Raw genomic sequence first — 26,797 nt, forward strand, 5'->3', positions numbered from 1 at the left:
GTGCTTAATTAATATAGATTCAAGTAAGTAAATAGTTTGTTTTGCTTCAGCAAACTGATATGATCTAGCACTATCCTTTCCACAGAAATAGTGAGAAAATACAACTATGTTTAAGAACAATGCTTTGGAAGTCAAATAAAAAGAAAATGAACAGTAAAGAAAGAACTGTTTAGCTGTTTGATTGTCTTAATATTCTGGTGCTTCTTTATCAGTAAAAAGATCAATGACTATTCAGGGAAACAGATATAAAGCCTTTTTTTTTCCAAGTATCAAGATATTTTTTGTTTTTGTTTTTCATGATTGAGTTGGGTATGGGGAAGCTGTGTGACTCAGGTCACTTGAAAATCTATACTTTGGTGGTAGAAACATCGTATTTGCCCAAGGCAGGGACATACGTAGAGGTTTCTGGAATCCTGACAAGCTTGGCTTTAATGTACTAAACAAATTTGACTTTATTTGACTACTTTGTCATGTTTTATTAAATAGATGTAAATAGAATGCTACTGCGTCACATTTTTAACATTTCAAAACTTCAAATCTTCACTGCAAAGCAGCTCTTTTTTTTCTTCAATTTATAACTATTTTTAAAGCTTTAATCAAAATATTTTAATGTGGGGGGAAAAGGTGTAAAGGAGCATCATTTTGCATACCACCCTACACATCTGAGGTAACAGTACAGCTCTGAGAATTCATTCTCAAAGAAATCAAACCATTTTCTGTAGTAGGTCCTTATCTTGAGAATTACAGACATATCCCTTTATTCACGTATTTTTGTTAAGCAAAATGATTCAGTCTCCTACATGCTAATATTTCCCAGATTAGCAAATATGCCCTGATTTGGATGAACAAACATGCAAGCAACACGTGCAAAGGACAGCAAAACAATTTTTTATGGTTCTTGAAAGGAAAAATTAACTAGATAAACCCTAAGATGAAGCTATAATTATATATTTGGTTTTCAAATCAACTTTGAAATACACACAGCGTTTAGTTTTGACATTAGACAGATTTACTTAATGGCAATTCTGATCTCCTGCAAATGGTGGCACACTTCAATGTGTACTGAAAGACAATCCTCCACACGTCCCTCGTGTTTCTGCGAATCTTATGAGCAGAGACACTGACTTCCATTTGCTCTGATCTGTTTAAGGATATTTATACAGCAAACAGGCCTTGGAATATACAAATAATCACTGCTTCTGGACCAAGTGTGTTTATAGCCTTGGAGACCACATTAAATCTCCATTCAGAGCAAAGGGCAGGACTACTTACTGTCTATTATAATAAAGAAAACGTCTTCCTGTGGTGTAAAGAACAGACATGCTTATGGTCCATACAAAGGAGCTGGCATCCTTCAACTCATAGATCTTCTCATGTAACAAACCCTACGGTATGTGCTGGTGTATCCTGGCCCTCTTTACATTGCCCTGTGAAAACTGGGCTTCAGGAACTAGCTTAAGTGCCGATCCTCTGGCTACTGCTGTTGCTATGAGCAATAAACCGTCCATTATCTCTGACCCAGGTGTCTTGTGTCTTTTGTCACTATTCATGAAACTATGCATGGCAGGCTAACATATTAGCTTGCAAACAGAAAAATATCTCAAACCCTTCACAATTCTTCATAATATTCATTTACTCGCTGAAGCAAAGCTGACAGATTTTCCTATCCTACTAGTCTTTTGGAAGATGAAAAGGAGGCAGAGGAGCTCAGAAGAATGACCCCTTGTCAACAGAATCAGCATTATATGTAGAGTCCCTTTCCAGCATTTAGGATGAGAATTACAACATTAAGAAACCATCTACACCAGCAGTAACATAATTGCAGGGCATCTCTAATGAAAAGAGCTTAACAAACATCTTTGTGTTTTGGTTTTTGCTTAGGCCTGTTAAAAAAATCATTCCTGAAACTCATGAAATTTCTTAGATTCATTCATCCTAGTTGTAAAAATTTTGAAACTATTATGTGCACTTTGATTTTGTTAACCTAGGACTGTGCAAAGAACTATTAAAAAAAAGTTCTTGTGCAAGCTCAAAATGGGAATGGGATGAGGTCAGTTAATATTGGAATTTCATTTCTCAGAAAAATTTTTTTTCAAACATATTCTTAATTTTCAAACATAATTTACATGATTAGAAAAAAGTTGAGATTTGTTAATAATATCGAGCTATTATGATTTATATGGAATGATAATATATCACTATATAACAATTAGTACATTTCTTAACATTTAATTAATTTTTAAATGGTTACTCCTTTCACTCCCATCATTGCCACTGTGTTTGCTCTGAAACAGTGGTCCAAATTGCTTCCTGACCTCTGAAAACTATATTAACATTTTAAAGAGCCTCCCCTTGAACATGCTGCAAGCAGTCAGATATTTTAGATGGAATGGCACAATTTTTCCTCAGTCAGGAAATAATGCTTCTGGGTTTGCCTGAAGGTTCCAAGCCTCTAAGTAGTCACAGTTTTGATGGGTTGTTTAATGTCTGTCTCCTTCCCTAGAGTTCTCTCTGCCACGCTTCACCAATACACATCTATTATTTTTTTAATACTAAAAGTAAAAATCACCTTCCACAAATTATTTTTGTTTTTAATTATACTGTACTATAGTGTATAGTAACACTCCCTGGACTTATTAAATCGTGCAAAATATTTGGCCCGTTTGCACAGCAACTACTCTCACAAACAAACAATAATTTAATTTAGGAAATAAAGGAATCATAAGGCAATTTTGGTTGGCAGGAGTAGCTCCGCATTATAAAGCTGGACATGGCATGCTCTGGTCACATAAAGATGTCAGCATTTTAAGGCCTTTAAGTGGTCCCACTAGATACACTCAAAGAATTCTCCTAGTGTCCTAAGATTTCCCCTCAAGCCTGACTTTGATTATCATCCAGCAAGCAATGCAGCAGTGTGAGCAGTGCTGTTGGTAAAAAAAGGGATGTAAGACAGGGTACTGATCCTAAGAGGATTTGTAGTCATCAAATTAGGGTGTACGGTAATAAGCTGAAATATTAGCACATACATATTATAGGGTTATAAATACAAAAAGAGTTTAAATAGTGATTGGTAATTATGAACCATGAGACAGAAGAAAGAGATAATGGAGTAAAAAGGGTAAGAAAAGCACATAGAGTAGAGGGAAACAGTCAAGATTCTACTGACAAAGAAGCACAGGATTTGTGGTCAGGTGATATGAATTTAAGTTCTAGTTCTATCTTTATTGGTGAGGCTAGACTATGGTTATGTTGAGATAACAAACAACACCCTAATCTCAGTGGTTGGTTTCAAACAGAATTTTCTTTTTCCCCTGCTTTCACATTTTAAGACAGTCACTAATTGCCTGTGTGTTTTACTCATCCTAGTTATTTAGACACTTGGGATGATTAAGCAGCCACTACCTTGAACAGAATAGTTTATCATGCTAGAGGCAAAAGAGAGTTCAGGGAGATTTTACAATTGTAATCAAATGTTCAGCCAGGACTTGTTCCATGACACTTCTTGCAACTCATTAGCCAGAACTAGGTACATAGTCCATCCAACCACAAATGGACCAAGCCATGGAATTCTACCTTATTATCACGGGAACAGAATGAGCTGAGGCTAGGAAATATATGGCACATAGGTCAAATTAGTACAAAAAGTACTCATTGTGTAACTTGTATTAAGTTTTATATTCTGTTTCTTAAATCCTCAACCCTGCTTTCTTACTTTCTCAGTATGTGATATTAAACGAGTACTAAATATTTGTGAACCCTAGTTTTTCTCATCTATCAAATAGCAATAAACCCACTTACCACATGGGAATACTCATATAATTAAATGACCTCATGTATAAAATAAACCTAACAGAGCAATTAGTATACATTAAATGCCTGGTGACTCTGTTATGTTCTGTACAGGCTTCTCTGAGTACACTGATTCTACAATGGCTCAAAATGTAGGACACTTCAGAGAACTTGATCGTGCGTGGCCATGGCAATGAATAGTTTCAACACTATGCTCAACACCCAGATTCCTAGCTAGAGACCAGCAGTTAGGGTGGTAAATATTGCTACCTAGTGAGTCTTCATTGAGAAGTTGGCCTAAACCAGAGCTACTGCAATCTTCAAAAGACATTAATTTAAGTCCAGCCACGAAATTAATATGAGACTACTGTGGTTGTGCTTATGGAGGGGCAGAAGGAATAATCTGAAAGAACATTAAATGTTTCTCCTTGAGGTGAGTTTGATGTTGCTTTACCTTCATCATCATTTTCAGTTTTTTCTGGTCCTTTTGTCCCATGTCTAGCCTACCTTTGCTTTTATCTGACTCTTAGTGATCTTTTTTATTGTATCTGTTCCATCTTTCGTCCTTGGGAAAGTTACTTTACCTCTCCAGGTTTTAACAAATATTTGGATAAACAGAAATAATATTCCCTGCATCCCAGGATTATTGTAGGATTAAGTTACAATAAATAATGCATATGAAAGCACTATGCACAATATATTATTTTTAAATAAACAGCAAATATACACTGTTTACTTTACAATAATAATAAATAAGAGAACCACTTTGGGGATTTGAAGTTGGTAGCTGTATTTCACAATTTTAATGATTGTGGTAATGATTTCCTACATTTTGTATTCCATAAATGCTTGTTAGATAAACACTTTGTATGAACTACACGATCAGCTCCCTCAGACACATTCTGTGTACTACAATTAAGATATCTATAATTCACATGATGAATTTATATGTTATTCATGTTTATCTTGAGACACAAATATACTTTCAATCACATTTGGGTGTACATGTATTTGCAAATCTTATAAATATGTACATATGTTTATATTTAGATCTATGATACGTCTACTCAACAGTAAGTCTCACATTTCATTTTTTGCTCCCCAAAGGGGATTCATTACACAGTTGGCACACAAATATTTGATGAAAATAAGAAGATATATGTATGTATATATATATACATATATATATGTGTGTGTGTGTAAATAAACAGCAAATATAGAGCTGGTTGTCCTGTTTCCCCAAAAATAAGACCTAGCTGGACAACCAGCTCTAATGCGTCTTTTGGAGCAAAAATTAATATAAGACCTGGTCTTATATTATACTATCTTATATAAGACTGGGTCTTATATTACAGTAAAATAAGACTGGGTCTTATATTAATTTGTTCAGATTCAAAGTGTTAATTGTTCTATGGGGAAAAATATGGAAAACAACTAACCAGAACTCAAGAGTGATTATGTTTACTATTTATTTTGTAGTTTTCTAGTCAATAACTAATACTTAATATTAATGAAACCTAATACAAATAGAAAATCTCCTTATGCATTCTCTTAGTCTTACAAACATATAGACATTGATATGTTTTGCAATTTAAATAAAACTATGTAGTTTAAAAGAGAAGAGAAAATAGTGTACGTAAAGCTATTAAAAGAATTCACATAAAATTATTTTCATTGCTGTTTATTTCACTCTGACAAAATGATAGAGAAGAAAATTACACCGAATTAATAATTGTCATTATATAACATAATTATATGTCAATAATTATAATTATATATATAATTAATTTTATAATACAAAAATACATATCGGCATTGATTTTGGCCTTATTCTATTAAGCAGAGAGAACCATTATTTCCAAATATGTTTGTTGAGTATTTACCATGTGCCGAACACTGTTGGTGATGGAGTACAGCAAGATAAATAGTAACTTATAATAGAAATGTACACTTGAAACCTATATAATTTTACTAACCAATGTCACCCTAATAAATTTAATAAAAGTTTAAAACTAGATATTAATTATTATTTGTTAAGCACATACTATTACTATATAGAGACATTTTCCTTCAAATGTCAAATAATTGAAGATTGAACAAAGAATAACTGCTAAAAAAAAAGTAGCTTACATCGTGTTTGAAGGAAACATCCAATAAACTAATAAATAAACCAAATACATATCTCAAGCCACGGTGAGGGCTATGGATGAAAATAAATAAAAAATGGGAGATAGGGGAGTTCCAAACAAGATGGCTGAGTAAGTAAATGTTATGATCTCTCCCCTTTCACAACCACATCAAAATTACAACTAAACTGTGGAGCAACCGTCAGTCAGAATCACATAAAGTTTAGGGGAACCAAAGCCTGACAACTATGAACAAACAGAAGAAGCCACATTGAGACTGGAAGGAGCGGTGGAAATATGAAATGGGCTGGTCCCACACCCACATGTGGCAGTTAAAAATTCAAAGGAATATCTTGGCTACAGAGATCTCCCAAAGAAGCTAGGAGTCCGAGCCCCACACCGGGCTCTGCAACCTAAGACTCCAGTGGCAGGGAGAGAAGTGCCCAAAAATTCTGGCGGGGAAAATCAGTGTTGATTGTGGCTGAGTGAGACAGAAGGCAGCTGGAGTCCCAGGCACTCCTCTTAAAGACCCCATGCATGGACTTACTTGTGGATGGACTCACTTGCTCTAAGCTCCAATGCTGGGGCAGCAGCTCAAAAGGTACCAGGGACACCTGGGGAAGAACTGAATTGTCTGACTTCAGGAGGGGTGGCTTTCTCCCAGACAGAAGGGCTAGCAGAGACCATTTTTCCTTTGTTGAGCCCTCCCCCTACCCATGCTGCAGACTTAGGTGGCTGCCACATCTGAGTCTCCAACAACCTGGTTCATACCATTTGTTTGCCCAGCCCTGGTGATTCCCTGAGTCCCTTTTCTACCCAACATGTGGGCTCACCCAAACCACTTCTAGTGGCTTTTTCCATACAAATAGCCTGTCTTAGCTCATGCTTCAGACTTTTCTAAAATCTCTCAAAGTTTCAAACACCTCAAAGAAGTATTGTCTGGCCTCAGCATGCCCCATACCTCTTGCTAAGCAGCCCCAAGCCCAGCACTAGTGGCAGTAAGCTTCAGTTCACAGCTGAGCCTCTCCCAGGCACTTCTAAGCCAAGCTCAAGTAGAAAACATGTACAGATTACTTTGTAGTTCATACCAAGTGGCCCTGAGCAGAGCATAGGCAGAAGCTGACCTTGGCCAGCCAAAGAGCCCCTCTCAAGACGCCTCCAAACCAACACACCTGGTGGCCAGCTTCAGACCACACCAGAACACCACCCAACCACATCTACAAAAGACACACCCAAAGGGAAGACTGGGCATATCTCAGAGCCCCAAAGCAAATCCTGCTGTGTATGGTCAGCCCCTGCACAACAGCTTCTCCACAGTAGTCAAGGCTAGCTCTCACAATCAATCAGCCTGAGGGTCAATACCTCCCACTCATGTATAAACAACAACCAAAACTCAACTACAACAGGAGGGCACACACAACCCACACAAGGGACACACCTGAAGCACCTGGCTCAGGGGACTAGAGAGACTGCACCACTGGGCCCCACAGGACACCTACTATATAAGGCCACTCTACTAAGACTGGGAGACATACCAGCTCTACCTAATACTTAGAAAATAACATAGGAGACAGCAAAAATGGGAGACAAATAAACATGCCCCAAATGAAAGAACAAAGCAAAGCTCTACTAAAAGAACTAAACAAAATGGAGACAAGCAATCTACCAGATGCAAAGTTGAAAACACTGGTTATAAGGATGCTCAATGATCTTAGTGAGAATTTCAACAAAGAGATGAGAAATGTGAAAATGGAGATAACAAACATAAAAGAGAATCAGTCAGAAATGAACACAATAACTGAAATAAGGCATACATTAGAGAGAACCAACTGTAAATTAAATGAAGCAGAGGATGTAATTAGTGATTTGGAAGGTAAGATAGCAGAAAACATCCAATCAGAACATCAAAAATAAAAAGAATAATAAGTAAAAATGAGAACAGTTTAATGGGCTTTTGGGACATCATCAAGCATACTAACATTTGCATCATAGGAGTACCAAAGGGAGAAAAGAGAGAGAGCAAGGAATTGAAAATCTATTTGAAGAAATAATGACAGAAAACTTCCCTAACCTGGTAAAGGAAGTACATACAAGCCCAGGAAACTCATAGAGTCCCAAACAAGATAAACCCAAACAGGCCCACACGAAAATATTATAATTAAAATGCAAAAGGTTAAAGATAGAGATAATCTTAAAAGCAGCAAGAGAAAAGCAGTTAGTTACTTACAAGGCAGCTCACATAAAACTATCAGCAGATTTCTCAGCAGAAAATTTGCAGACCAGAAGGGACTGGGGTAAAATATTCAAAGTGATGAAAAGCAAAGACCTACAAGCAATATTACTTTACCCAGCAAAGCTATCATTTAGAATCGAAGAACAGATAGAGCTTCCCAGGCAAGAAAAAAGCTAAAGGAGTTCATCACCACAAAACCAATAGTAAAAGAAATGTTAAACAGACGTTTTTAAGAAGAAGAAAAAAGATAAAAAAATATGAATAATATAATGGCAATAACTACACACCTATCAACAATTACTTTCAATGTAAATGGATTAAATGATCTAATCAAAAGATATAGGAAGGCTGGATAAGAAAAAAAAAAAACACCTTACATATGCTACTTATAAGACACTCACTTCAGAGCAAAAGACACACACACTGAAAGTAAAGGGATGAAAAAAGATATTTCATGAAAACAGGGAAAAAAAACAAACAAACAAAAAACCCTAAGAACTGGGTAGCAATACTTATACCAGACAAAATGGACTTTAAAAACAATGCCTTTCTAATCCAATTGACAAAGAAGGACTCAGTAATCCCAATGTTGAGTATTTAACCCAGGTATCCCAAAACACTACTTCAAAAGGACATTTGCATCCATGTGCTCTTGAAGCATTATTTCTAATAGTCAAGATACGGATGCAACTTGGGTGTCCATCAATGGATGAGTGCGTAAAGAAGAGGTGGTACATACATACAATGGAATATTATCCAGCCATAAAAAAGCATGAAATCTTACCATCGGCAACAACATGAAAGGACCTAGAGGGTAACTGTATTGAGTGGAGTCAGTCAGACAGAAAAAGCAAATGTCATATGATTTCACTTATATGTGGTATCTAGAAAACAGGATAAAAGAATAAACAAAACAGAAATACAGAGAGCATTTTGATGGTTGCCAGATTGGGGGTACTGAAGGGGTGGGTGAAAAGAAGAAGGGATTAAGAGGTACAAATTGGTAGTTACAAAATAGTCATGGGGAATATAGTCAGTAGTACTGTAATAATTAGGTATGGTCAAAGACGTGTCCTGTATTTATCAGGTTGATCACTTTGTAAGTTATAATAAATGTCTAATCACTATGTTGTACACCGAAACCAATATAATATTGTATGTCAACTATAATTGAAAAATAAATAATTATTTAAAAAAACAAAACCAAAGGAAAAAAAAGGAGGTGGTGGGGAGATAAGAAATGTGTATGGCTGTTCCATTTTCAATTTCAGTTTGGGAAAGCCTCACCCATAAAGAAGCATATGAGCCTAACTGGAAAGAGAATTAATGGAAAAAGAATGAGCAAGTATTTCTGGAATCCAAATAATGACTCATACATACAAAAACAAAGGCTATAATGAGAGCAATCTTCAAAGTCTTGGGGAAGGAAAGGTAGTTCCTGGTGGTCAGGTGAGGGATTGCATGTGAGTAGAAATTATCTGGTGGAATTTTTGCAGGATTTACACAGCTTAGGGTTCTTCTTTACTCTTGTCAAATACACACTTTCACACACCCACACACATACACACACTCACAAAGTGACTTTTATAGCTTAAATTCACCTCTGTCTCAAGTTGTTTGAAAGTTAGGTTTCACCATGGTTTTCTCTGCTTCTGTACTTTTAAATACCAGCAATCATGTTTTATTTCTAACTATTTAGAGGTAAAGATTTGCAGAGAAGCAATTAAATGGTATCTACCGTGTTCATGGCATACAAATGAAAGGATTAGAGAGGCATAGTATCTGACCTCAAGTCATGTAGCTTAGGGCAGATACACAGCACAGAATAAATATTCACTGGGTGTGTAGCAGTATCAGCCAATATGCTGTATTAGTAATGTGTTTTGAGAAAATTTACAAAGGAATTATTATTTCTAACCTTTGGGCTGAGATAAAACTCATTATTAGTCCATGAGATAGTGGATATGACTGACAATCAAAAGATAGTGGAACAAGGCTAATTCTCCAATTGTATTTACCAGACTAGAAAATTTACAATCTTACTTTTATATGTGACTGAACTTCTACAATGATATTTGCCATCAAAGTATAATTTTACATTTTACCTACTTCTTGCTTTCATGCTATTAAACCTACCCTGTGTGTTACCCCTAGCCAATTAATATATTTAATAAATGTATACATTCTAAAAATCCCTTAACATTTCTCATTTATAACATGAAAATAGGTACATCTTCATAAGATTGTTTTGAAGATAAAATAATACACTTAAGATCTTAGTCTGATGTCTGCCACATAAAAATCCCAGTAAAGATCAGCTATTGTAACAAAATATTACAATATTATGAGGGAATTTCAGCAATGATATAAACAATGTATATGCCAATGGCATGTATTGAATTTAAGGGAGAAAATTAATATACTTATATTTGTTTATTTTAAAAGTGCTATTTTAAGACAAGTAGTATAAGACATTTTTAAAAAACAGCACTATTTTCTCCCATAATTAGCATGCTATTTTTTGTCTTTTTTCTACGTTCTATGAAAACCACAATGTATTATAAAATTTTATTTCACTTAATAAAGATTTACTTGAGTATGTTATTTGCAGTATCATGTTATTCAAATAAAAGCACTAGCATAATTTATTTTAAGTATGTAATCTACATAATTTACAGTAAATCTAAATGTCAATTTATTTTATACTTGAAAATATCTAACACAAAGAAGTTAAGAATTTTCCCAACATTAGACAACCCAAGATTATGATTTTTGATGAAATTAAAATGTCTAATGATCTCTTTAATCGTTTGCCAACCTATATAGTTTCACATATTATAAACATCCTTTTTGTTTATCTTTATGACAAACTTAAGAACACAGCACTTTTGCTTTAGTTTAAAAAGTTCTAAACTTAAAACTAACAAGGAAATAATAGAAACTATCTGGTTGATTAGGTCTTCACATATTTACTTATTTTTATGAATCCTTTACTAGAACTTCTCAATTTTAATAATATATTTTTAAATGAGCCATCTCTATACTTTGTCAAGAAGTATTTAATTCTCAAAATTGAAAAATTTTTAAATCACTACCATTTTATTTTTAAATGTGCATTTTTCACAATATGGAAATTATACTCTGAAAGCATATTCTGAAATAAAAGCTGCTGAGTAATAAATCAGACAAATAATAGTTCATTTCCTAATTGTTAGCACTCTAAGCAAATTCGGAATGGTTACTGTACCTTGTGTCGCAATCTTATCAGAGGTTGATAGGATTTAAGGCCATATCCTCCTTCTTTGGTTGGCCTTCCTTCTGACTCCAGAAAAATGAATCCAAGTACCAAAACAGCTGACCAGCACTTAAACATCCTTATTGCTTTTCACCTGTGAAAATTAACATTGCAAGTCATCAGAAAATGCATTATATATTGAATATGTATCAAGAAATATTAAATAGTGCCAAGGAATCTCCACGGACCTAATCAAACCTCATCAGCAATTTTCAACTAAATCCTTAACAGATAATCATCTCCAAAGATAAATTATGATCCTTTTGATCATAACAAATACTGTTTGTTTTTCTCGCTCATACTGCCCTACACAACATTAAATAAGTAGATACAGAGGGACCAATAAAAAAGTATTGATGAGAAAATTAATAAAAGTGTATTGAAAGAAAATTAAAAAAGGAAATTATTAAACTCTGGCTAATTTTCTAAGCATCCATACAGAATGCAATCATTAACATATTTATAAATCTAGAATTCCTCTTTGAGTATGTTTGATGAATAATGCTTAATAAAACTATAGCTATTATAATTCACTGGTACAAATTGTTGAGAGGTTAATAAGAAAGTCTTCTATGGAAGGTACTTAATAAATTGAGGTATAACAGAAATTATGCAGATGGGTTATATTGAGTTATGAATGCATTTTTTTCCTAATAATATCTATCTAAAAGGGCATCTCCTAGAAAATTGCTTTATAAGTGCTTTAAAATAAAATTCCTATGACTCTTTCCAGTGTTCAATATTTTTGGATATACCAGAAAATTGTAAATGGCATAAATTTATTATCATATAAATGCTCAGCCCTTTTCCAAACAAACCTGTGCCTTCAGTTCAATTATATTTCACTTTACCACTTTCACCAATGCATCTCTCTGTGATAACAGAAGAGCTCTTTCTCCTCCTAAGCCAATCAGTACATTTGACCTCTTGAGAAACTTAACCAATTGATTAACCCTGCTATTAAACAGTTGTTTATTTTATTCTGTCCATTTTCAAACACTAGTCTGTCTCAATCATGTTTCTATTCCCATCACTGTATCAAAGTAACAACTATCTTTTCAAGAAAGGCTCACTTTATTTGGTGTCTATGACACCCCTTTCTACTCTTTCTATAGAATTTGTGAAAATTCCTCAGTTCTTTTGTGAGTTAATCCAACTCCTTTATTTTGCTATTAAATATTACAATTTATCAAATCTCACTGTAAGTCACTTATCCTACTCCATTTATTCAGCCTAGATCTTTTCAACATAGTCTATGGTTTAAATATATGTATTGCTTCTCATTCAATCCCCAGACTGGTATAGCTAGCCTACTTAACATATCCACCTTCATGTTTCAAAAGCATCTCCTCATGGTATACATATCACCACCTAAAGTCTTGCTTTCCCAGTTTTTCATTCATCCATTTACTCAAGTAGAAATGGAGACATCTTTGAAATCTGTTTCTCTTAATTTTCATACTAAACCCATCAATAAGTTGTTATTTCTACCTTCAAAATATATCTCCTAAATATCACTTCCTCTCCAAGTCTACTGTCACAACCCTAGCTCAAGCTATCAGCATCATTTTTTTCCCCTAAACTGTCCCAATCACACCCTTATTGGACTTATACATTTATGCACATGTACCTTCAATCGATTCTCCATACAACAGCCTGAGTGATCATGTCAAAGCCAAACATCATGACATTATTGTCCTTGTTAGTAACTTTAAGATGTACTCATTTGCCTTGAAGATTAAAAAACAAACAAAAACAAACAAACAAACAAAAACTTGACATAGCCTACAAGTTCCCACAAATCTAGGCTCTGCATGTCTCTCTCTTCCTCTAAATAACTGTTTTCCAGCCACATTAATCTTCATTCAGTTTTTTGAACTTATTTTGTTCATTCCTACTCTCAGTTTTTGTATGCTATGCACCCCTTTCTTTCCCATTTATCACCCAAAGGCCTTCACATATCAAACGTATCCATCAAGAATCTGTCCTCATAATACTAAGCCTGAGTTATAGTTCTTGGTTGTTCATACTCATAGATCAGTTTTTCTTCATTTCAGAGCATTTGTATAAAATTATAGAACATTAACATTATTGCTTGAGTAATGTTGGCTTTTATATATCCATTTTCTCTTTCAAACTTCATAAATGCAGGGACTGGGATACTTTTTGTTTGTTTGTTTATTTGTTTTTCCCAACATTATATCATGTGAGACTAGTACATCACTGGCACCTACGAGACACTCAATAAATGAATGCATAAATGAATGTCATCCTACGTTCAAAGGTAAAAGAAAAATTGTGTTTTCTTGCATTCTGACAATGTTGAATGGAATCCCTATTGCCACTACTGCTATAAAACATCTGAAAACTAACCTGAGAAAACTAAACATTTTCATTTGTAATCCATCCCTTTGCTGTCATTTTGATGTATAGTCTAATCCTTCCCTCGGAGGTAAATATGTGTTTATAAAACAACTGATGGAATATTTTAAATCCAAGATAGAGCCCAAGAATAAAGTAAACTGGACTGATTCAGGTGAAGGGATATTTTCTCAGGGCTCTGAATAATATGCTCCTTTCATTGTCAACCAGGAGAAGAAGGGAAGGGGCATGACAACCTTGTTCCATCACGACTCTGTGTAAAGGTGAGGTCATAAATTTCCTCAAAGTGCTCATGTAAGGATTTCTCATTCTCTCTCCCTTCTTTTTCCCTTCTTTTCTCCCTCTTCCCCTTTCTCTCTTTCTCTGTGTGCGTGCGCGCGCGCACACTACACACACACACACACACACACACACACACGCATATATATTTGCAGCCAAATATATACATACATAGCTACAAACATTTATTTAATCTATTATAAAACATAGAACAAATGAACGATCATTATTTTTAATAAATTATGAAAAATATCATAAATCTTAGGTGAATAAACTTCCACACATTGACAATTAGATCAACTATCTACTGAAATGCCTTCTCTGCCAAAATGCAATAGGCTAGGGGTATCTGCTTCAAAAAATTTCACTAAAAGTTGATAAAAATAAGTTAGCATGTAAATCTTCAGTGATGTATATGTGACCTATTTGTATACCCTTAATCAACTTCTTATATTATTACTCATGATTAATGTCTTCAGTAATAGTCTTATGATTTTTCAAGTCTAAAATTTCTTAATAAATCGTACAAAACTAAAAATATAATACAACTGCTTTTTCTCAGCAAATGCTATCATACAACTGGAGTGATTTACTGGGTATCACAGATGAAATGAAAGAGAACTAGTATTAAAAGTCAGATAACTCATTTCGTTTTTTAGGAGAACTCTGATTTCTATTACAGATAGGTTTTCGAGCTCAGTGGTGTAATGTTAGACAAGACAAAGGGCAAAGACTAGTTTCTGTGTTTATCTTATATGAATGGTTACCTTGTAACAGTGTCTCCACTAAAACATTACTAAGAAAAATAATTAAATCCAGTTATGTAGTTATCAAATGGGAACCTAAACAAAGAGATGACTCTTCTTGATGGATGCTCAGAACTAATTATCAACTGCTTGGTTTTCTTCAGCTACACGATGCAGAGATGTCATTTATGATGTCTTTAAAAGTTCACTCATTTACAGAAGGTAGATGGAAATTGTTTGTAAATCAGCAGTAATCAATCCCATGGTACACTGGCTGGTGAGTTCACTTTCTCAGTACAATAACCTCTGACAACCAGTTAGGTTTTCATAATTAATTGGCAGTTTGTTGACAGCTCAGTAAGAACACTGAAAAGCATGTGACTAAAACAAACCAGCTACAACAGATGGTGCAGTAATGATCCTATGGCTTTTCCTTGTAACCTCAACGTTTCTATGGAAGCATCAAAACACTACCTCATTATTAACTTTGAGAAAACAAAATGGGTGTGTATCTAAAATGTATCTGTCTTACATTTGATTTAACAAAGTGAGGCTTAAAAACCATAAAGAGCGTGGGCAAAGGTTCCTCTTCTTCAAAAAATAATATTTTTCTCTGAATTAAACTATTTATTTTCACCAAATGGCATGCAGTTGATGGTGGTAGGATTTAGAGTAATTATGTTCTTTACTAAATTCAAATTTGAGGGATTTTGACTTGTTTACACGTTCTCTGGAACCTCACTTGTAATTGCTTGGGAAAACAAACTAAGAGTGTTCAAGTATTGCCTTAGCAACCAAATGCAGCATCTGAGATGGGGAAGGGAGCTGTGGTATTGTGTCTGTGAATGAAAGAATGTCAAGGTGAAGCAAATCCGCAACATTATCAACATTATCAAGTGCTGCAGAGAAGTCAAGTACCCTAAGGATTTCAACTGGAGTGCCCTCACTAGCTCGCTGTCCTGGAACACTGCTACAGGCTTTTCAGGAAATAGCTCGTTACTCCCTTTGTACTTGTAAAAGCTTCCCTGTCAATCTCACACAGACTTTGCTGCTCAGTGCTGTAATTTTTCCATATCCCTTTTATGGGACTCTTTACCTTGCACTGCGGTTATTGATTGAAGAAACGCCACCATCCTTATATAGATACAGAAGGAAGTACACAAAACTGGTTCTGTTGCCATCTGGAGGGTTTCTTAACTTCCACAGACCTTTTTTTTTGTTCCATTCTGTAATAGGGAGGTGGTCTAAATGATCACTAGTGCCTGTTTTTTTCTTTTTGGTATCCTATAATTCTATGAGACAGAGAAACTAACTATATCACCTGTGTCATGCTGTATAATCTAAGCAAAAACAATTGTCGTACTTGGCTCTCATCTCAAAAAAGGATTCGTGACCCTGTATGGTATGGCACATGTACCAACTTCCTCTTTCTACGTGGACTTACTGATCTGCAGAGGATATAGGGAAGAACAGGTTTCAGGGCAAAAAGTGCAACTTGTTTTTTAAGATGTCCCTTGGTAGTCTAACTGGAGATACTAAATAGGTGTCGGGATATAGGAAACATGTTCAACAAAGAGGTATGGACCAAAGATACCTGTTTGGGGTTCTTAACATTTATATGTCCTGTAATCTATTTATGAAATGGGAAGACATTGGAGAGGAAAACAGTAAATCCTCTGGTGAAATGGAAGATTAAAGACTTCTAGGAGGTAGAGAAAATAAAAATAGTCAAATGGTAATTTTTGAAAAATGATAGGTAGAAATTCTCATTGGAATGGAATGACTGGAATCCACAGCTCTTATCATCATCTGACCTGCTATGTTTTTCACTGGTTTGTTTACTTATTCCCTGCATCTAACCAAAATGCCAATTCCTTAAAGATAGGAATCTGTTAATCACTTGTGTGAAATAGAGCAGTGCTTGGCACACAGCATGAGTTCAATACATATTTGTTTGGATAAATAAATGAATAAATTCAATAATAATGATAAGTAATGCATTTGAAATAGTAGGTATACATGAATGGATTCTTAATATTATACACGAGATTGAAAAAAAAATCATTAAAACTGAATGAAATCAAGCCAGACAGTAAGTTGCCATTATCACAAAAGCTTTTCTTTTACACCTGGATCAAAATTGGGCTTACAATGGGAAGTTCTTTGGAAAAGCCTCCCGTGTTAAGGACAGACAAACTTTACATCCCTTAGTTCACCTGAAATTGGAAGTACCAGAGACTTTTCTTAAATCCATGAGGCAAGTCAGGTGTAGCAACTGTTTTCATCTTCTGACTCACTCTAACTTCACACTCAGTACTTTGAACTCTGTGGATGAGTTCTAATGTAATATTTCTCTTAGAAAAATGAGTCCCCTAAAGAATCTACTTTTATTAAGGGCAGTGGATTCTCCCCATTAAAAGATGAGGAATCTCTTCGTCCAGCAGCAGGAGAGTCTCCTATTCCGAGCAATGGATTTTCCCAATCAATGCACTATCTTCAAACTCTCATTCTAATTTAAGAACAAAACAAAACAAATCAAAACAAAACAAAAACTAAAAGTCACTGCCTTCATGTTCTTTAGCCATAAGGGACAATGGCAAAGGAAAAAAAGGTCACATAACACCTACTAGACATACTGGGATGGTAGCTCGTGGGATTTAATTATCCAAAAATATTTACTAATGGGTATTATTGCTTACACTGAACTACTACATGAAGAAAGAGAAACATATCAAGATAAAGTGTCCAAGTTTAGCAAGCTTCTTATTGTCACAACTGGTATCTAAGCTGAAGACTGCCTCCTAAAAAAGCCCATCGTTCTGTCATATAATTCTACTTTTAAGACACACATAATGATACAAAAATAAAGAGATAGCCTGTACAAGCAGTAGCCATAGGGGGAAAAAAAAAGCTCTACCATTTTTTTCATACTGAGTACTATTGCAAGAGAGACTCTTTTACCTATATATATTTGCTTTAGATCAAAGTAAGTGAAGATACAGGATAAACAAATGCAGTGATAATGAGAGAGCAATAACAATGTGACTTCTATGTCCAGACTGCATGGGTAAGAGTCTTTCAAGTCTATATGGAACCATTAGCAAACATGGAGGTTCCTTCAGTTCTTAATTATAGTACTTTCTGGTTCATAATGTGAAAGTGTCCAGAACTTTTCAATACAACGCTCTATGTTGAAAGATTGCAACATGTGCAGTACACTTTTTTCTCAACATCTAGGATAATAATATAATTAAAAGTATTAAATAATGAGAATTACGATCCTTAACTTATTTTCATTCTTTCAAAGGAAAAAGAAAACTTTAATTTTAATGACATCTAAGTCATTAATTTGGATGAACAAAGGTGTCCAGATTCTAATCAATTATACCACTCAATAGCCAGCTTAATCTGAAGCTGAAATAAGCTCAATAGAGATAAAATACATTCATTGCCATTTTAGTGGGACTGCAGTATAAAATGTATAATTTGAGCTTGCATTGGGAGAAGGTATTCATACTGAATTTTATTTATTTTTTAAAAGATGTGCATACTCTGTTTTAAACAAATGAAAATCCCACATTATGAAAAGCATTTTAAATGGTAAATATTTATTTTCCAAAACCATCTTTGCTTTACACAACTATTTTTGCTGCAGTCATATTAACTACTCTAGTACACTAAAATGTTTTCTAAATAAAATGTTTAAGTACAGTATAGAACACAATGAACAGAACTGAAATAGCTAGTAGAGACCTAGTGTAACCCCTTCTACTCATAGGTGAGGAAACAGATCCAGTGACAATAAAAGGTGTGTCTATGACAAAAGCAGAAGTGGGCCTAGAATACAGCTACCTAATTCTGAGAATACTGTTTTTTTAAACACAGCAATGGACCTGACTAGAACCCATTCACAGTGGATACAAAGGACACACGTGTAGAAATGCTTTAGTGTCTAACACATTGTTTAGAAGCTATACCTCTGCGAGTTCCAACAACTTTGCAGTTACTACTCACTGGAGTTTCCAAACATCCATTGAAAGGACATCAGTGTCACCATCTTTACAGAATTATATTGTTTAGGTAGAATTTTTGGAAAATTTTTTCTTTATACATTTTTTTTTCCATCACAATGATCTTCACTGGGAAGTTAGTTATACATGGTTATGTTAAAGTTATATATAAATGGCTACAGTTGTGCTTCTATGACCGCAGTTATATAGAAGTTTTATATATATTTATATAAATATATGCAAGCTATATATATATATATATATATGTAATTTATATGTATGTAACTTGTGAGATATAGTTATATAACCATATACACGTTTATAGCTATATTTATAGTTATATAGAATATACCAGGGGTGCCAAAAAAATGTATACACATTTTAAGAGATGTTAACACTTTGATCAACATTGCTCAAGCAGTAGTTCACTGTAATTAGAAGTGTCTAGATGCTGATGGTAACCACTTTGAGCACCTCTTGTAATTGCAGAAGTCAAATGTAACTTGCATTCATCTTGTTATCTTGGTATATATTATTACAATTTTAATAGTTTTTTTCCTTTCTTAAAATATGTATGCATTTTTTGGGGTATCGTGTGTGAGTGTGTGTTTGTGTGTATTTTGTGTGTGTGTGTGTGTGTGTATATATATATATATATATATATATATATATATATATATATATATACAAATATATATATATGTATACATATGTACAATTTTTAAAGCACTTTTGACAACAATGAAACTTTGAGTCTAACTGACTTAACCAAAGAATTTCCTTAAATTGTAAAACCATACAATAGGCTGAACTTCAAATTGTATACACCAGTGCCTCAAACATAGGTAGAAAAAAATAACACAGCATGCAATGAGTCATTAAATCTTTCAGAAGAGGTCCCCACATTTTACTTTATAATGTATTCATGATTCAATAGTCAAAATGTATAGTATGGTTAGTCCGATATTAAATTAAATCCATATGTCCATTTATAAGATGACTTTCAAGAAACATTAAAAAATAAACTTTATTCAATTATTTGTATACAGTTTATGAAATCATCTGCTGTGAGTTTCCTCTTCACAATGAATGATCTGAGTTATTTTTAAATAAATTTGATATTAATATTCTGGGTTATCTGTTTTGTTACATACACATAATAGACTATCAATCTCCCAACTTGATTAAAGCTGTGGTCTATAGCACGATGCAAAATGACTGGTTGAAATCATGTTCTAATATGACCAAGATAATATGATACATCTCAGTACACTGCATTAAGCTTTTCTCTACTATATGTCCTCCTGGCTTATGTGAGATCAGGTCAAAAAAAAGAAAAAAACTTCAATATTCTTCCTACGTTTTTGGATGCAATTGATGTCACATGTTGAATTTCTGAGATGAGCTTATTTTCACTGAAATCTGACATCAAAAAGGGTACTTTTTCTTTTTGTCGATAAATTGAAAATATTATTACTATTCTACCAAAAGTATTTTAATGTTGCACAATAGCATGCAAAATAATAGTTTGAAAGTCAAAAGATACATACGAGGTCGGACAATTGCATTCATGAACTTTCCACCCTGTAAGTGCATGGTGGAAAGTTTGCAAAAGTAATTGTCTGACCTCATATTTTACTTGTGGCTGTGTTTATAAACTGATTTTCTTAACAGTTGCATTACAATTCTCAACCCACCATAAGCCAGCTTCTACAGACTACTCCATTGAAATTGCTCTCACAGAAATGACCCATTTACTTAAACTTTTCTCCCTTTAGCTTCAATCACACAATATTCTCAAAATTTAATTTTGCTTTTCTATCTGTCCTTTTGCAGTATCTCTTTGCATTTTTCACGCACCTGATTCCTTAAAGCTGATATACCACAGGATTAGTATGTTAAATTTATAAAAGAAACATCTAATCAGAATGATAAAGTTCATTTATTCTTTATATTTTTATTTTCAATCATTTATTCAAGAAAAAATTATAGAACATCTGTATACCATGCTAATGTAAACTGAAAGTTATAAGAACACGGAATTGTTTTCAAAATAGGAACCTACTAAAAATAATTATGCAAATTAAAACTAACAAATCACATTGATCTTAGGTTTAAAAAAAACATTCTCCTGAACACTATGGGTGTTGCAAAATGTTGGTTAAAAATTAGCAACTTCATATACGATTGGTGTGAAAAACATATCACCCTACTTTGTATCTAACCTGCAATAAGTTTGCCTGATATAATATGAAATTTTTTTTTAAAGTTTAAAAATAATTATGCATCGTATGACCTAGAAGATACTGTCCTAGTTCAAGAAAAAAGAAAATCATTATAGGTTTTCTCTTCTGAATTCATTGTCATCTATCATGATGAGCCCTTAAAATGTAAATTAAAGAAGAATGCAGCTGTTAGAATTGACTCCGCCTAAAGTCTCAAAGGTACTATGTTACAGGTTTTATTTGCTATTAAAAAAAGAATTGCAATTTTGTCAATGTCAGACAGATTTTAAATTTAGCCTGTCTCATATCAATGTTTCTAGCAGCCTATGTTCTTTTAATCTAAGACTATATTTATTGTACAAGAAAAAAAGTTCTGTCATGGTTTAACAATGAAGTGTTACACAGGGAACAACTTAATTTCCTCTGTATTTAAAATTGAAGTGCCATGGGGAAAATTGCCCATTCATTCAGGTCAACAAGTCTCAGAGGCATTCTATTTCATATTTAGAAAAGTGTGGGAAAACTACATGGATGGAGTCTACAGTTAGTATTAGAAGTCATTGGGTCTCAGGGTATCTTCCAGAATCTTCTCATGCCTTTCTAAAAGGAGAGATCTGGGACACACTGGTGTGAAGTGAAGAGAGAAAATATGTTAATGTTACCTAGTTCCACTACGATTTTTTTCACAAAGTTTCTCAGAATCAAACCCTCCATGTTTTCATGCATAATATGGAAAGTGATGAGTAAACCAGGCCTATAGATCAACTTCAGCTAAGTCAACTAAAGATCAGCACATTCCTACTGATTGGAACCCAATCAGACAAGAGTAGTTGAAACTTTCCAAAATATTCCTAATAGGAATTAAAAGGAATTGTTCCATCTAGCTCTGCGGCCAATCACGTCTAGTGATCAAAACACAAGTCATGAGAAAAACACAGCAAAAATTGTTCGTTTTAAGCAAGTGACATGAGAAAACTTGCATTTATACTAGTGTTTCAAACTTGAAAAATAAACTGCAAGTAAAAGGTATTTTTTGTTTTGTTTTGTTTAGTTTTTTAAACAAATTTTATCAGATTTGGAAAGAAAGAAAGCTGAAAAGAGATGAAAAACAAAAGGCAGTAGCATAATGTTTTATAACATAACGCTGAAAACTATTTATTGGATGTTTACCATGCTCCAGGCACAAGTCTACCATGTGCTTTCACATTCTTAATAACAATCTATCAACACAAAATGCACTAATTTAGGTAAACTAGACATGTGAATCCAGGCCACATATCCATAACAATTTTCTAGATCATAAATCTTTTGAAACAAATGTTTCTAGAAGAAAGTAAAGGCAAGGTACTGGTGCCAGTTTGACCTCTGAGAATCTCGCATATGAGATCTTTGGGAGAACTCCTAATTAAATTTAGGGGCAAATACTACATGAAATTTAACTACAGAGAATCAGAGCTAACTTGCAACTGCGTAAAGATGTGTTCTCCAGACAGAGGGCAGGTAACAAACTTTTTGTAGCATTTTCCAACACATGGATGGCCTGCTTCAGGACCTTGTCATTCTGCAAAATTCACAGTAACTCTGACTATATTTTCTTTTTTCTTTCTTCCTTTCTTTCTAGCAACTTTGATTCCCCTATTCATCTTCTTTTCTACACAATGAACATAAATTCCCAGTAGAACTGGTTGGGCTCAAGATTGCTAGTAAAATTTATCTCCCTTTCTCTGTTCTCATGGAATTAGAACCAGAAATGGCCGTAATGATTCCTTGCAGCTGGAGGCTGAGAGAAATGCCTTTCAAATTTCTTTAATAAGGGAATCTATTACAAAATGCATCCTTGAACATCCGGAGAGTAACCAAGAAAATACTGAGGACTAGCTAGAAAATCTATCAAAACTTCCCTCAAGCACACTTACATGCTTCTTTTATTTCATTACTTCCCTTGAAAAAGTAAGCTATAAGCTTAAGTCAGCCCAGGATTACCCTACAGTAATCACAAAAATAGCTGAGGCCAACCATTAGGGGACAGAATTGAATATAAAGCATGAATGGAAACTAGCTCAGGGGACACAGCTTCCCTTCAACTTTGGCTTCTGAAATTCTTGTTTATTTTAAGTAAATTTAAATTACAATTTATATTTTTACTTTTAATTTTAATGACAATGGATACAAGTTTTAATTATGATGCATATAATCCTTTGACTTATTTAATGGTTTGTGATACAGTTGTAATGTTTAAGAAAAACACCTCCTCTTCATAAAAACATTCTGATATTTTTATCTAAAATTGTTCATTTTCATGTTTCAATTGATTTAAAAAGATCTTACATTATTTTACTTGTATTTTTATTTTATTTTTTACTTTTATTCTATGTACATTTTATCTAACTTACAGTTCTATCTTAGTAAAATATTGAGTTTCTTTGTATCTGTGGTTCTGTTTTTAAATTCTTTATTTCACTGTACCAACCTATCTATTCCTATGAAGATACCACAGACTGTAATTACTAGAGTTTGATATTAATCCTTGATAATCAGTAAGTAAACCCTTGATGCTTTTCCCTTCCATATCCACTTTGAAGGAGCATGTGAAGTTCTTCATCAGAGCTTGCTTGAATCATATTTGATCTGCATTTATTTTTAATCCTTTAATGTAATTTACTTTAGGTGCTACTAAGCAGCATATGAAGCTTTTTGTTTGTTTCATTTTTGTTTTTGTTTAACCATTATGAAAATCTGTCTTTGATAGGTGAATACAACCTTTTACATTAAGATCACTGATGTATATTTAACATGTTTCTACAATTAGGTGTGTGTGTGTATTGTTGTTTAACTATTGTATATCTTTTATTTGTTTCCTTTCACACTTCCTATTGGATTAATACATTTTGAATACATTCTCTTTTTTCTAACTTTAGAGCTGAAGATGGGCTTCTAGTGTCTACAATATTCGATATATCTTTATTCTAAACCAAAAAAATCTTAAGCTTTAAACATGTTTTAAAAACATAAGATCTTACAATAAATTAATGAGAATAGTGTTGCCTTTAAAGTAGAAACAATCAGTTATTACTATATTTAAAGTTAAAAGTTAATTAACTCTGTATTTGCCATTTTTTTGCACACTATATTTCTAATGGTTTACTTTTATGCTGGAGTAAACTTTTCTATAGTTTTTCAATGTAGGTCAATAAAAAGCAAATTTGCTTGTTCTTTCTGTCTTAAAATATTGTCTTGCTCTTAATATTAAGTCACATTTCGGACAAGTAAGTAATTCTGGATCAGTAGTACTTCCTCTCCAACACTTTCAAATGTCTTGTGCTTGTACTGCTTCGATGAGAAATCTTCTGTTAACCTAAGTGTCATTCCTTTGTAGGCAGCGTATTCGTTTCCTGTGGTAGCTTCTAATACCCTCCTTGTTAAATTTATTTTTTCTTTGTTTTTTCTCCAACATTTTATTGATAAATTTCTTAGTAGTATTTCACAATTCATCATTTATTCTTTTTGTGTATAATCTAATGTGTAATCTCTCCATTTAACTTTTATTTAAATGTCTGTAGGTATTTTTTTGTCTAGATTTCAAATTGTTTTGTCTTTTTAAAATATCCAAGTGATTTCTGTTTAATATATTCTGATTACATTTCATAATGTCTTGTTATTTTTAGACATTATATATTATTTTACTTATTCAATGATCATAAATATATTTATTTTTAAAAGTCCAGACTTTTTTTTTTTTAATTGCATTTCTTCTGGAACATAATCTTCAATCATACATTTACTTATTTATTGGTGGTATTGGTGACTGTGTGTGTGCATGAGTGCCTGGGGGTGTGTGTGTTTGTGTTTCACTCTGTCTCCCCAGTCATATTGGCAGTTTTGGACTTCTGCCATGTTAGTAAGCTGAGAGTACTGCAGTCTGTCATCAAGCTAGCTGTTAGCTGGCCTGTTTATAGGGTTTTACTAAGTAGGCAGATCTCTCACCACAACACTTTAAGTTAGAGCATTGACCAAGCTTTTTTGTTGTTGTTGTTGTTGTTTGTTTTTTTTGTTTAACTTCCATCTCAAATCAACACCATCCCAGTCCCTGGATGAAAACAGTTTGGTTGAGCACCTTGCACAAATTTGCATAAACACAAAAGGGCTTATTCTCCAGGTAGCCTTACCTGTTTCTCTTTATCTGCTTGGCTTTTGCCTCCATTGCTTCCTGCTTCTCCACAAAGTTAGGCCTCTTTGAGTTCCATTTTTATATTTTATCTATCAGTATTATTTATATGTTTTATGCTTAGGAATAGCCTCAAAGGATAAGTAGGAAATGAAGCTTTCTTTTTTTGTTGTTTGTTTGAGTGCACCTGAGACATGCTAACGCTGTAATCTATGTGTAGTTATTAGACATGTGAGAATGGACCAAATATTAACTATTTATTGGGTATATCCAAAAAAACAAATATTAGAGTTTTAACAATTCAAAGATAGATAATTCTTACAGAAATACCATTTGCAAGTAATTTAATGAGCATGCGTATCTTGCATCCATTTGTTTTTTAATTTATTTAAGATAAATGAATAGAATTTTTATTGAAGTTTTTCATAATAAAAATTAGGTGGACAATTTATTTTATACTCATAAGCTTTTTAAAATAAAAGTTGTTAATGCATTTTGCATACACACACACACATACACACACACACACACACAAACACACAATAAGGTATAACAGCCTTCACTGTGAAAAATCTAGAGAAAAAATAATGCCAACCTGAATGGGGTCTTTTATGAACATTAGACAAGAATTGATATATTATTATTAAATTAATATGCTAACAGAAACTCTTGGGTATAGAAAATTCATGATAACAGTTGAAAATCATACATTTATTGGATCTACAACCCTGGAAAGCATGATGTACTAAGAATATTATTTTGAAATAAATTTATTTTTAAAACATATCCCTCTAGCTGTACTTATTTTCAAAAACTACAGAGCAAATAGTTAATGTGCTAAATTTAACTTGGTGCTAACATCCATAAATCCAATCTCATTAAACATAAAAAAGTTAAAATTTTAAATTTGAAATACACCTTGGAGTTTATATAATCCAAAGTCATTTCTCACAAATGAGGTACAAGAGTCAGTATGATGAGCTGAATTCTGATGGTACTTAGCTAATTAATTCTAGTAATACACCTGGAATAGTTCTAGACACATGGATAAGAATATGGCTCCATAATACATTTCTTAATAAAGTTGTTTTCAAGATTTATTAAAAAGTCTAATTAAATAATTCCATATCAGCATCCTTATATTATTAATACAAAATATACAGAAGATACTTAGATTAATAAAACAGGATAAAGCTACTGATAATTGTCCTAATCTAACAATGCGTTTGATTATTTAGTATGCATACTTCTAAAACAGTGTACATAAACAGGAGATTGGTCACATTTTGGCAGTATGTCATCTTCAAGTTAAAGTTATCTTTAACACCCCATTGCTTAAGACTTCATCTGTTTTTATTTTCAATTAATTGTTTGTTTTATTCAAATCCACATCTTACATAAAGTATAATGTTTGAACATTGTAGCAGTAACTTATTATCATTTGTATTTTAAGTTTTAAGAAAATGTCTCCCAGAGAACTCAGCTGAAGTTAATACTTCCAAGTAAATCTCGGCAAGTTTTCGTACTCTATACAAAAATAAGTGGAA

The 26,797-nt window shown here is 33.4% G+C and overlaps 1 protein-coding gene across 5 annotated transcripts in view; it reads right to left on the reverse strand.

The window, feature by feature from the left end:
- The window catches only part of FSTL5 (follistatin like 5), a 639,519-nt gene that overhangs the window by 583,350 nt on the left and 29,372 nt on the right, over positions 1-26,797 (reverse strand). For all 5 annotated transcript variants that reach the window (XM_074337776.2, XM_074337777.2, XM_074337780.2 and 2 more), the window contains one exon: positions 11,396-11,537. In XM_074337776.2, the coding sequence (XP_074193877.2) occupies positions 11,396-11,521 (126 nt within the window). In that variant the 5' untranslated portion in view covers positions 11,522-11,537. The remainder of the gene's footprint in view (positions 1-11,395; positions 11,538-26,797) is intronic.

This window comes from Rhinolophus sinicus, chromosome 15 (assembly GCF_057876585.1).
Source record: "Rhinolophus sinicus isolate RSI-liver-muscle chromosome 15, RSI-T2T, whole genome shotgun sequence".
NCBI classification, from domain to species: domain Eukaryota; kingdom Metazoa; phylum Chordata; class Mammalia; order Chiroptera; family Rhinolophidae; genus Rhinolophus; species Rhinolophus sinicus.